The sequence below is a fragment of the Nothoprocta perdicaria genome, unplaced genomic scaffold (genome assembly GCF_003342845.1).
Source record: "Nothoprocta perdicaria isolate Ctin4 unplaced genomic scaffold, notPer1 scaffold_150, whole genome shotgun sequence".
In the NCBI taxonomy this organism is placed as follows: Eukaryota; Metazoa; Chordata; class Aves; order Tinamiformes; family Tinamidae; genus Nothoprocta; species Nothoprocta perdicaria.
In genome coordinates this window covers 1,236,388-1,247,448 of record NW_020454650.1, presented here as the reverse complement: position 1 = coordinate 1,247,448, position 11,061 = coordinate 1,236,388, and the positions used below count along the sequence as shown (strand labels likewise).

The 11,061-nt window shown below is 50.5% G+C and overlaps 1 protein-coding gene and 1 non-coding gene across 2 annotated transcripts in view; one reads left to right on the top strand and one right to left on the bottom strand.

The window, feature by feature from the left end:
• The first annotated feature begins 356 nt into the window (after positions 1–356).
• TRNAR-ACG lies at positions 357–429 on the top strand. The gene has a single exon. It is a non-coding gene; the product is annotated as a tRNA-Arg (tRNA).
• A 5,168-nt stretch (positions 430–5,597) lies between these two features.
• Positions 5,598–11,061, bottom strand: part of LIMD1 (LIM domains containing 1) — a 29,870-nt gene continuing 24,406 nt past the window's right edge. The window contains exons 5-9 of the mRNA XM_026034838.1: positions 10,820–10,882; positions 9,438–9,568; positions 7,796–7,847; positions 7,013–7,081; positions 5,598–6,078 (exon numbers count right to left, since the gene is read on the bottom strand). Coding sequence (XP_025890623.1) covers positions 5,941–6,078; positions 7,013–7,081; positions 7,796–7,847; positions 9,438–9,568; positions 10,820–10,882 — 453 coding nt within the window. The 3' untranslated portion in view covers positions 5,598–5,940. The remainder of the gene's footprint in view (positions 6,079–7,012; positions 7,082–7,795; positions 7,848–9,437; positions 9,569–10,819; positions 10,883–11,061) is intronic.

Sequence of the window (11,061 nt, the reverse complement as noted above, 5' to 3'; positions counted from 1 at the left end):
TCGCTCGGCCCCGCCGCTCTGAGGCGCCCCGCGCCCCGCCCGGCCTTGCGGGACGGCTCCCCGCGCAGGACAAACCTCCTCGCGCGCATCAAGCGCAAGCGATGGCGGCAGCCCCGGGCACCGCCTATGGCGCGGGGGGGAGGGGCCGGGATGGAAACCCGGCTCCGCCATTGGCTGCGGGCCCGCGCTCGGGCCCCGCCCCCGCGGCGTGGCTCGGCGGTGACGCGCGCGTGTCCTGGGGGCGGGGCGGCGGGGCGGCCGGAGCTCACGCCGGATTGGCTGCTGCWGCCGGCCCCGCCCCCACGCGGACGGAAGCGAGCAGTGAAGAGGCGCGGGAGGAGAACASTTCTCGAGCAGGGCCAGTGGCGCAATGGATAACGCGTCTGACTACGGATCAGAAGATTCTAGGTTCGACTCCTGGCTGGCTCGGCTGCTCATTTTTTTCATTGCTGTCCCCGCGCCGCCACTCGCGGCGGCCCCGACGCATTTTTCGTMCCCGAGCCTGCCACCTCTGCACCGCCCTCACCGCGAGGGGGGCCGCAGGCAGGCACCGACCCTGGCTCCGCTCCCGCAGGGCTCCGGGGAGCCCTGAGCCACCTGGGCAGCAATGCTAGGGTGTTTGCAGTGACAGGGATTCATGGAAGGACCGGATCCCAGGACTGTCCCAAACCCTCCCCAGGGAGGCCTTGTGAGCGCCCAGCGAAGGGGCAGCCGCAGCCGCCTCATCCCTGCCCGTGTCCGAGCGGTCCCCGCTGCCACCCCAGCCCATCCTGGCGGGGCAGGTGGGTGGGAGCAGCTCCCTGCGGCCCCATGGATCCACTGCCCGCCCTGCGGGGCCCTCATCCCTGTGCTCCAAGCTCTGCCCAGCCGCTCCCACCAGCAGGGCCCGGAGAAGCTCTGTGCAGCACCAGGAGCGGCCTGTCGGCACAGGCGGCTCCCACTCCGCACGGGAGCCAGCTCCTCCCGTTGGGAGCCCTGTGCTAAAGCGGGATGAGAGGTCTTAACGCCCCCTTGGAACACAGAGGGCGACTCTGTGAAATTTAGTTTTCCAAGAGGGGGAAATCCGCCCTCTCAGCTKCATTATGTACATGGAAACCCACTGCATGGCTGGGACCGGCAAGCAGCGGGAATGGAGAAAAGCAATGAATGCAGAATGCACAGGATGCTCTGCAAGGAGAGCAGCAAAATCCTGACRGTGTTCTTCCAGTGACACTGACACTCTCGGAAAAGGGAGGGAAAGGGACACACGTTTGACGCCGTCACTTCCCACCTTTAGGGCTGCCTTGGAAGGGGGCGGCTTCTCGCTGCTCTTCCTTCACAGCCCGTGTCTCAAGGCACCGGCTATGGGCACAGGAGCCCTCGGCAGCACCCGGGCCACACGGACCCATCTGCAGCCGCCCCTCCCCTCTGCCCCACAGCCTCTGGGCTTCCAGCATCGCGTCGCTCTTTCCCACGTGCCCCCAGCTGCTTCGGCACCCCGGGTTGTTTATTGAACAGAAACCATCACTCTGTTTTGGACGATTCCACAGCAAGGATTGCACGGCAGCCGTTTATCCCGGGGTGCATCTTGTYGGTAATAAAACCAGCCCGGAGGCGGTGGCTGCACTGACCCGGGCACATATTTACTGTCGTCTGTGTGTGCAGCTGCGTGGGCTGTCCACRCACCTGAGGTGAAAGGCAGGGTCCTTCACGGGGCTTTCCTAGCAATGGAAGCAGAGCCAGGGCACACAACTGCTGCTTCACCGACCAACAGCGGGCTGGTTTTGAGACCCGGGTCAATGTATTTAGGCAAAGATGCACTGGCAATTTTTCTTTAAGCTAGGAGACAGTTCTGCTGCTGCTAAAATAATCAAGGGAAATGCAAAATGGGGACTAAAATCGTTACGAAGAAAGAGACTCGATTCTCCCCCAGGGCTGTGAACTCACAGGAGGGAGAGGCCGCCGGCTCAGCTGCCATTAGAAACAGACCTAAAAGACAGCAAATATTGAAACTGGTTGAGTATTTGCCCGGTACTAAAAAGCAGCGCAGGGAGAAAGTACAGGAAAATATTGACTCTTTTTCTGACAAAGACAGCCCTTTTCTTCAAGCAGCGAACCTGACACATAACAGCCCTTACCACTTCAGCCTTCCCCTTTCAAGTCTGCCATAACAAACCCGGCTGCTGAGGTAATTCCAGAGTTTCCAGACTCAAGAGCTATTCACTTTCTAAAAAAAATAAAAAAATACAAAAATCATTTAACCACTGGAAGACCAGGAAAACCCTTAAAAAGCCCTCAAATGACTTAGAAAGTGAAGAGCTGTAAGACCCTTGGCTCACCAAACACTCCTGCTCCCTGTGTTTAACAGCAAGGCAGGTTTGTGAAATTGTTTTGACCCCTGCCACTTTGTATACTTGAAAACACAAAACTACCCGCTTCTGAAAACACACAAAAATACCTTCTTCTGGTATAGCTGAAGTTTTCTTTCTGGCTTTTAAGCAAAGATCTCTACTTAAAGGAACTCCCATGCTCTAAGCAATAGAAAATTAATAGCATGATCCCAGCCCAAACCCTGCTTGGAAGCTCTGCTTCCTGCAAGCAAGCTCCAGGAAACTCCTTGGAGTAACTGTTTGCACGTGAGTTCTCACTGCCTCCCCTGTGTGACTTCCAAGCATCCCTCACCCTGAACCAACTCCAAGAGCAGGCTGGTTTGGGAGACGACGGCTCGCCCAGCGTTTCAGGGYGTCTGATGGGTTTTTGTGTGTCAGTGAATAAAAGGCAGCGAGGTTCACGTGAGGAGCAGAGCGTGGCCCCTGCGATGCAGGTGGTGAGCGGCTGGATACATGTTTCCTCACGTTCTTCTGCAGAAGAGCTCTAAGCTGAGCACAAGCGGGGCTGGCGCTGCCTCGGGGCTCTCCGCAGCTCCTCTGTGGCTGGGAATAGGCCGGGCAGGGACAGGGAACGGCCCTCACAGCAGCTGAGGGCCACCTGGCCGCGAAGGACGTGGCCGATAAGCTACATGAACTGAAACTCCCCCAAATGGAGGCCGCAGAGGTTACCACAGCAAGGCAAGGCCGCCCGCGGGCGGGCGATGCGGCCTGCGCGTTAGCTCCGAGGCCGCCGCGCCGGGCCCTGCGCTGCCCAGAGCTCCGTGCTGCCGCTTCCAGCGCACTCGGAGGGCGCTCCCTGTGCCGGAATAGTTCACCYGGGGCCGTTGGAAGGGAAAGTAGGGCAGCCCTCCCTCTGCCTGGCGGGCGGCCGACGGGAGCAACCAGACACCTGTGAAAGCCGAGGCCCAACTTTCCGCCGGGGCCGGAACCCGCCGGCCAGCTGGGGCTTTCCACAGGGAAAGGCTCCCGCCTCTCCCGTCTCCGGCCTCACTGAGTAGGGGRGCTGTGAGAGTGAAACTGTAGGTGACACCCTGGTCTGAGAGCTGGTACCTCCAGTTAGGCTGTGCCGTGCTGGGGTGTCACCGGAGCRTTTTCCACAGGCGCTCCCACACTCCTGGGAGCAGCTTCCTTGTGAGGGCAGCGCTCTGCTAGCCCTCTTGCTGCCCCTGCACTCGGCGCTGCCCTAAGGCACCACAGATCCCCTTCTATCCCTCAGCCAAGCGCTCAGGGACAGAGCATYCCACCAGAGTGCCCCCCTTCCAGAAGCCCCCTTCCTAGCACACACACAAACACAATCCATCTTGGTGGCCAAAGGGAGTTTAGTGCCAAGGATTAGCTGGATTACTCACTAGGCAGCAGGGAGCGGGTGTTATTTCCCACCTCTGCACCTTGAGACGGTCCTAAAAATCACAGCCAGGTCTCAAGCCCCTCCTGGGCCTGCACCTGATGGAGCCAGAGGAGGGAGGCTGCCGGCTGCACCCCGCGCCTGCGCTGAGGACAGTGCAAAGGGTCTGCCCCGATGCCCAGAAATGCCCTTTGTTTGGCTGGGCAAGGGCAAGAGCAAAGGCAAGGGAAAGGGAAAGGCAAGGGCAAGGCGAAAGCAAGTCACTGCTAGTCAGTCCAAACTGCTCATCTTAACAGATGCAACACCCAGGGCTGCRCCTGGGCCCCGTTCCAGCTGAGAGAGGGTGAAGCAGCCCCATGGACACRCTCTGCAAGACAGGGCCCTTCCTGTCCTGCAACGGCAGCACCAACTGGGAAAAAATAGAGAGCGGGAAGAGAGAGAAGCACTAACCCAAACTGGTCTTCAAGGGTGGGCCAGACTTCACCATTTCACAGTAAATAGCACAGCAGGTCTATCACCGAGCCCTGAAGGACAGCTCTGAGAACTGCAGGTGCTCCACATAAGCTGGAGTTTGGCTGCTTGGCACGAAGTTCAATCATCCCCCCGGCTACAGTCACCTGCAGGGAAGGATGGCTCGTTGGGCCATGGTGGGTGCTCATCTGATGCCCCTTTCTGGTATGTAACTGCCACTGCTCAACTAATTGACTGTAGTTTCCTCAAGAATGTTATTCTGTCCACTGTCCATCAGAACTGACTTTTTTTTAGCATGGACACAAGAGTATTTAACTAGTGTTCCACAAAACACATGCTGAGAAGGGCAAGTCAGACCCCATATTGCATCTGAGACTCAAAACCAAGAGTTTCTTCTTAAATAAAATCTTGGTAGCTGTATATGAGGGTCTGCATAGCACTGGTACAGAACAAGGATTGTGGGTACTTATCTACCATATATGTAACATGCTGTAGGAGAGGATTTCTCCAGCTACAAAGCACGGAGCTTCAAAATGGGAAATCATCTGCCTTTCTGCTTTCCTCAACAAGAGAAAATAGGGGCCAAACTCTCCCCATCCTCTTTGCTCAGATAAGCTGCTACAGTTCATGTGAGCAAATCTGTTTATCCCAATGACTGGACTCATTTGAGTGGAGGTTTTGGAGCTGGACTCCAAATCCCCGTATAACAAAGGCCTTGGTCACGATCTCAAGTTTGTTCCCAGGGCTCTAAATAAGCACCGTTATGAAATGGACTTGTGCTGGGCAAACACCCTGGAAAGGAGCAGCCAGGCTGAACACTGAGTTGTGGGGATGAACCAGGGGGAGCTCAGGCAAATGTCTGCGTGCAGGGAGATTTTTCCAAAGTGATTTCTGCAAGCAAGGACAGGGACAGACTTCCCTAGCATTCACACTTCCAGCATCCAGGCCTTTCCAAAGCTAATCCACTATTCAGACTCCGATACAGCAGACAGGCCCCTGCACGTCACACTGACACATAATCCAGGCCCAAAGTCACTAYGGTAGCTTAGTTTAGCTTAGGTTGTTCCAGTTTTCTGTTGTGTTGGAAATGGGCTGCCAGCCTCCATGCCTGGCCTGTGCTTGAAGAGCTGGTGCCATCCTAAGCCGGATCGGTATCGGAGTCCTGGACATTAACTAGGAGGCTGGAGCTGGCTGTTTTGAATAGAGCTTGTTCTTTTCTTTTCCTAAAGAATTAAAAAGAGAGAGAGAGAGAGAGAGAGAGAGAGACTGCCTAAGAATTGGTATTAGTAATTTGATATTCTTGAGGGAGTTTGATGAAAGGTGCTTGTTGGAAAACACTTGGTAGACTGAAGGAATGTTCCCAGCAGGCAGGCAGGCAGGCCTCGGGCTTCCTAATTGTGCATAGCATGATCTGAGTTTATAGACGTGGCAGCTACTTGTACTTTTACTGAAGAATCTTTCAAAATGAGCCAGAAAAGAATCTCTGGAGAGCAGAGAAAGGCACATAAAAGGAAACCYATCAGTTTGGATAACATGCCACATTCTTGGGCATACAGGTAGATACAGTTTGATACAGCTGGAAGTCTCAAGCCTACAAACTCTGGGAATCCAGAAAAAAACCAAAAATGTCTTCTATCCTTTTACAGGAAAACCGTTGATTGGAGAAAAACATGCACAGGAAGTCATCTGAGGGAGGGAAGAGGGAGACCATGTAACAGGACTTGTGTCCAGGCTTTTGGGAATCCGCCTCGCTGGCTAGTAGTGATGCTGGTACCCAGCTGCGGGGCTCGTGCCGTCCTCTATGTGCTTCAGGTGACAGGAGTGACAGAGCAAATGTTCATCCAGCGGGTAGCAGCGATGCCCGTCCTCATCGTTGAGCTCCATGCCGCAGTCCTGCAGAGACAGCCCAAACAAACTGCGGTAATACGGCCTTACCTTCCAGTGGCCAGTGAGGTCTGGCTCCCATCGGGATGTTCCTGTGACAAGGAGGGACAACACCTGGCCAGCAGAGCTCTTTAACTCTAATAATAATAATACTCGTACTTGTCACGAGAAGGAAAACACCTGTTATAGACATTTTGAAGGGCAACCCGATAGGAATTCAAGTAGTTTTAATTAGTAGGTTTTATCTCAYGGTGAGTTGCATCCCTGTGCATTTTAAATGTGTTCACGTTTTGCTTTCGGGTGGAATTTGAGCCGTGGGTCAGGGCCTCCTTTCACTGCGTTATGAGCACAGTGATGGGGGACGTCTACTTATTTTAACTCCCAGGGCAGAAATATGAAGGCTCTCTGGAAAACCCCACATAGAGATTAACTGAATGTCTGAAGATGGCATTTCTTGGGATCATCTTCTGCAGACATAACCTTCCCTCTTCCTGCCCACACAAATTTCCATGAGAATGAAGGAAACTGACACGGCACAGGATCACTCAACACCTTAGCATTTTACAACAATCTGATTTGGAAATCAGATACATTAACGGGATCCAGAGCTCAAGGTTTCTAAAAAGCAGCAATAGGACCTTACCAATTCACCACATTTCCTTCATTCACAAATAAACTGCCATGTTCTAAGAGCAGTAGTATTTTTTTTGCCCATAACGTTAAAGACAGTAAAAGAACAGGACAGTTTTTGTGCACTTTGGAAAAACATCTGTCCTCAAACTGGAGATTTCTCCAGCATTGCTAGCAGACAGCAGGGCTCTCACCATGCAAGCCCTGTACTGTTCAGCTACTGCACCRGGCAAGAGGAAATTTACTTAAATTTCCAAAATAACACTAGCTAGGGTTATTAAGTGCCCGTTCCCCTAGGGAGCTGCTGACCTACCTCGCAGTGGTAACATTCCACGTGGTAATCCTTGTCCATGGACACAACCCGAATGGTCTCGTCAGACCCCTGTGAACGTGCAAGCAGAGGAGAAATCACAAAGCCAGAGGATTACGGGAGGATCAGGCTCTGCGGATGCTTCCTGCACTAATGGGAATGTTGAACAAAGGCACTGGGGCTGCTGGCTGGAAACCACAAATAAATCCTGCCACCTGCAGTTATTTTTACAGTAAAGCTTCACCATCGACTGACTTCAAATATCCTCTTCCAGTTAAACAACAGAAATGTCACATCTATCCCAGATAAGTTGTTAACGAGGTAGCAATGTTGATGTATCAAGTTTCTCAGCATTTTAAATTGGTTTTGCCAAAGGTGCAGCTGCTGCAGGCACTAAAATGAGTCAGTGACAGAGGGGTCACTAAAGGTCCTTCCCGAGCATCACCAGCTTTTATTGCCATGAAGGAAACGTATTCCAACAAAACACTAAAAGCAGCATAACATGGCAGGAGATGAAGAAAAGCAGCCTGGCTTGAGGGGAATAAAGGACATTACCAAGCAAAGGAGGGGTCCCAGCCCCATCCTGGGGCCTGCAACCTGGACCAAGYTGTCCCCTCTCTGCTGGAGCAGGGGGTTGCACCAGATGGTCTCCAGAGGTCYCTTCCAACCTCAGCCATTCTGTGGTTCTGTGATTCTCTGCAAGCACTGGGACCTCTGTCTTGACACAGGGTCGACCTCGGGCACACGCTTGGCACCCATGGGGAGTAAGAAATACAAGGCTCTCACCTCGGAGGGTAGAATGGGGAGTCCACATGCTGCACATTTTGGAGCTAAAACTCTAGGAAAGAGGTGAGAAATGGACGGCAAGTTAGAAAGCAGCATTAGGGAAAAGCTCCTATGCTCTTAGTGATGAGATGAAAAGCTGCATCTATAAATAACACGCACAGGATGGCTTTTCATCCCCAAAACACAATTTTATTTTAGGATTCATTGAACACCATGACACGTATTTGTCTCCAATTAAACTTGGGGGGGGGGGAAATAAAGGAACAAGGGCATATACACAGGGACAGACAGATGTATATGAAGGATGACTCTGTAGGTCCCATGTTCCCTAAGGAAATTTGACTGGAAAAAATAATATTAAAAAAAAAAAAAAAGAAATGAAGAATATTCCAAAGCTACCTTGGTTTTTAAACCATCAGGGCAGCAGCTTTCTATTCACAAATGAATAATGCATTTGACCCATGACTAACTGCTGTTTACATATTCCTGTGACTGAAACAGTACTGACTACTGGTCAATAAGCCCAGACTTCTCTGAGTGGGTCCTGCACCAGTCTTGCAAACAGCTCTGTTGCTCTAAATCTAAAAAAAACCCCTGTTTTTCCTTTCTTTTTTTTTTCTTTTTTCTTTTCCCCAGGTAACTAAGGCTTAGCACAGATYGTCAGTCAGGCAAAAATAGTCTTCTAATTGAAGTTAAAGAAAAAGAAAATCACTGTAAAAATTTTTGGCCGTTGCTAAGCAAAAGTGACTTGGTGATTTAGAAGAGAGAACAGGGAGAAAATGAACAGGACTGTCCCTCCAAAAACCCCATTAAAAGAACTGACTGCTTCCCCTGTCCTGGGACCGGATCATGCTGAGAGAAAACAGTAAGACAGTGTGAGGCTCCTCATTTTTTTTTAATATAATAAAAATAATATAGGAAAATTAATAATTAGCAAATGAAATTGCAAGGAAATGCATATCCTTTCTGAACAATGCTGACACACAAATGGATTTAAAAATTTAGCACAATAAAGAACAATTCTAGAAGGTGCTCGAGCAACATTCCCAAAGTCTGCCTGCTCAGAAAGTGAGACAAGGAGCACAAGCCAAATGGACACTCAAATGTATGCAGCTGGTAACTACCAGATAAGAGCACAACCCTTTCATTTTATTTCAYAAAGACCAAGTGATTTTAAGTCAATTTATCAGTGGTTTAACTTAGAGCTAGATTTTGCATTTGGCACTGATTTCTAATAACATTCCTGACTCTTCAGAAGTCAAACAGCCCTGCAGCTTATGGAAAGGAGCCTGCATTGATTTCAGGGAGGATTCCCAGTCTTTACTTTTGAGCAGACTAATTTCTTACCTCATTGAACACTTCATGAGCACTATTGGACTATCTCAGTTTCCCTGTGAGACTGATGAACATTATCACCACTTTGCAGAGGGGATAGCAAAGGAGAAGCAGCCTCCTCACAGTTACACAGGAGGCTGCTGGCACGGCAAGGGGAGAYATGAGGGATGTCTAAGCTCCAGTGCCACCCTGCACCTCTGGCTTCTCCTCCTGTCCCTGCTTTGCTAATTCATACACCGTAATTATGGGGAAGGCTGAAGCAGAGGCTCGTCGACTGGATCCCCTCTGCTGTTTATTTGGTCCTTACTTGTGGTAGTCCCTGACACAGTAGATTTTGTTCTCGGCGTCTACAGTGAACGGCACGCCATCCAGACACTCGTTGCAGACCACGCATCGGAAGCAGCCTGGGTGGTAGGATTTCCCTAGAGCCTGCAGGATCTGCAAGAAGCCAAGAGACAGGACAAGAAGGCACGGGTGGGCATGAAAGGTGACAACAATACATTCTCAGTGTAGCATTACACTGTGTGGCACGGTTGTCAGTGGAGCTGAGCCCTTTTCCAGGCCCCTCATCTGAAGAATGAGTTAACAGGGAGACAAAGGGCAACTGGAATCAATGTGTAACACCTGGTTCCAAAGAGCAGAATTCTTAGCAGGGCTAAGAAAACAATTTACAGAGTCTCAGACAAGGTATCCAGCATTACAAAGAACAGAACTGACAGAATTTAAGGGAGAAAATAATTTGTGAAGCCAACGGGTGAGATTACTTAGCAGAATCAAACAGCAAGACGTAGCACCTCCACAAAACGAAATGCATCTTTACACTCTCCATGAGAGGCTGCAACAAATATTTTAGCTGGGTTTCCAAAACTTCTTAGATTCCTGGGAGCTTTGTGCACAGTAGCCTGGCTTTTTAATAACCTAGACAATGGCAATTGTATTGAACTCCACACCTGTAATTCACTGTTGGCTTTGGAGCACCTAGTAATGGGTGGAACTACATGGCCTGTTATCATTGCAATCAGACTTCTGAGTATGAAATAGCCCATCTGGTTATGTTATAAAGCATTAATATTGGAAAAGTTAAGATAATTAGAGGTAAGCATTTGAAAACCCAGAAGTTCATCACTTCTGTCCCTCAGCCATAGTTTTAGAGCATCAATATGGTCTAAAGACCATCAACATTTGGACCATCAACAAGCAATTGCCTCCTGCTGAATGAGCCACACCAGAATACTGCCTGATCTGGGAAAAAGGCCTGGATAATCCTTTGCTGGGATTGCACACGTGCCTGCTGTAGGCTCATAGGACTTGCCTGCTCTGGCAGGATTTCCACAGCCCTACTGAGCAGTTTCAAGGCCCTGGACACACCTGAGACTCCAATCACACACTCAGCCCAGTGCCTTCCAGCATGCACAAAAAACCAGCACCAAGGCAGCCGCTTCATTCGGGAGCCACACGGCAACTCACAGCATTCCTGCAGGGAAGACAAGCCCAGCAAGGGAGCACGAKCAACGAAGTACTGCAGGAATCCCTGCAAGGACCAACAGCCGCCTCAGCGGATTGTCCTTCTCCCATCAGGTAGACTCACATGAAAACACATGGCACCAGATACTAAGATATTTCGCTTTTGATGTATTTTTCTAAGAAGCTGGAGGATTTGGGTTTTTTCCTAATGCAATTATCACTTACCATGTCCATTATCAGGTGGCCACAAATGAAACACCTGTCAGCTGACTGCTGGAAACCAGAGTACTGCAAGGACAAGAAAGAACTGGCTTAACATTTCTCAAGTCTGGTAGAGCATAAATAACAGCACATTGGAGGGATTTCTTTTCTTTTCTTTCTTTCTTTCTTTCTTTCTTTCTTTCTTTCTTTCTTTCTTTCTTTCTTTCTTTCTTTCTTTCTTTCTTTCTTTCTTTCTTTCTTTCTTT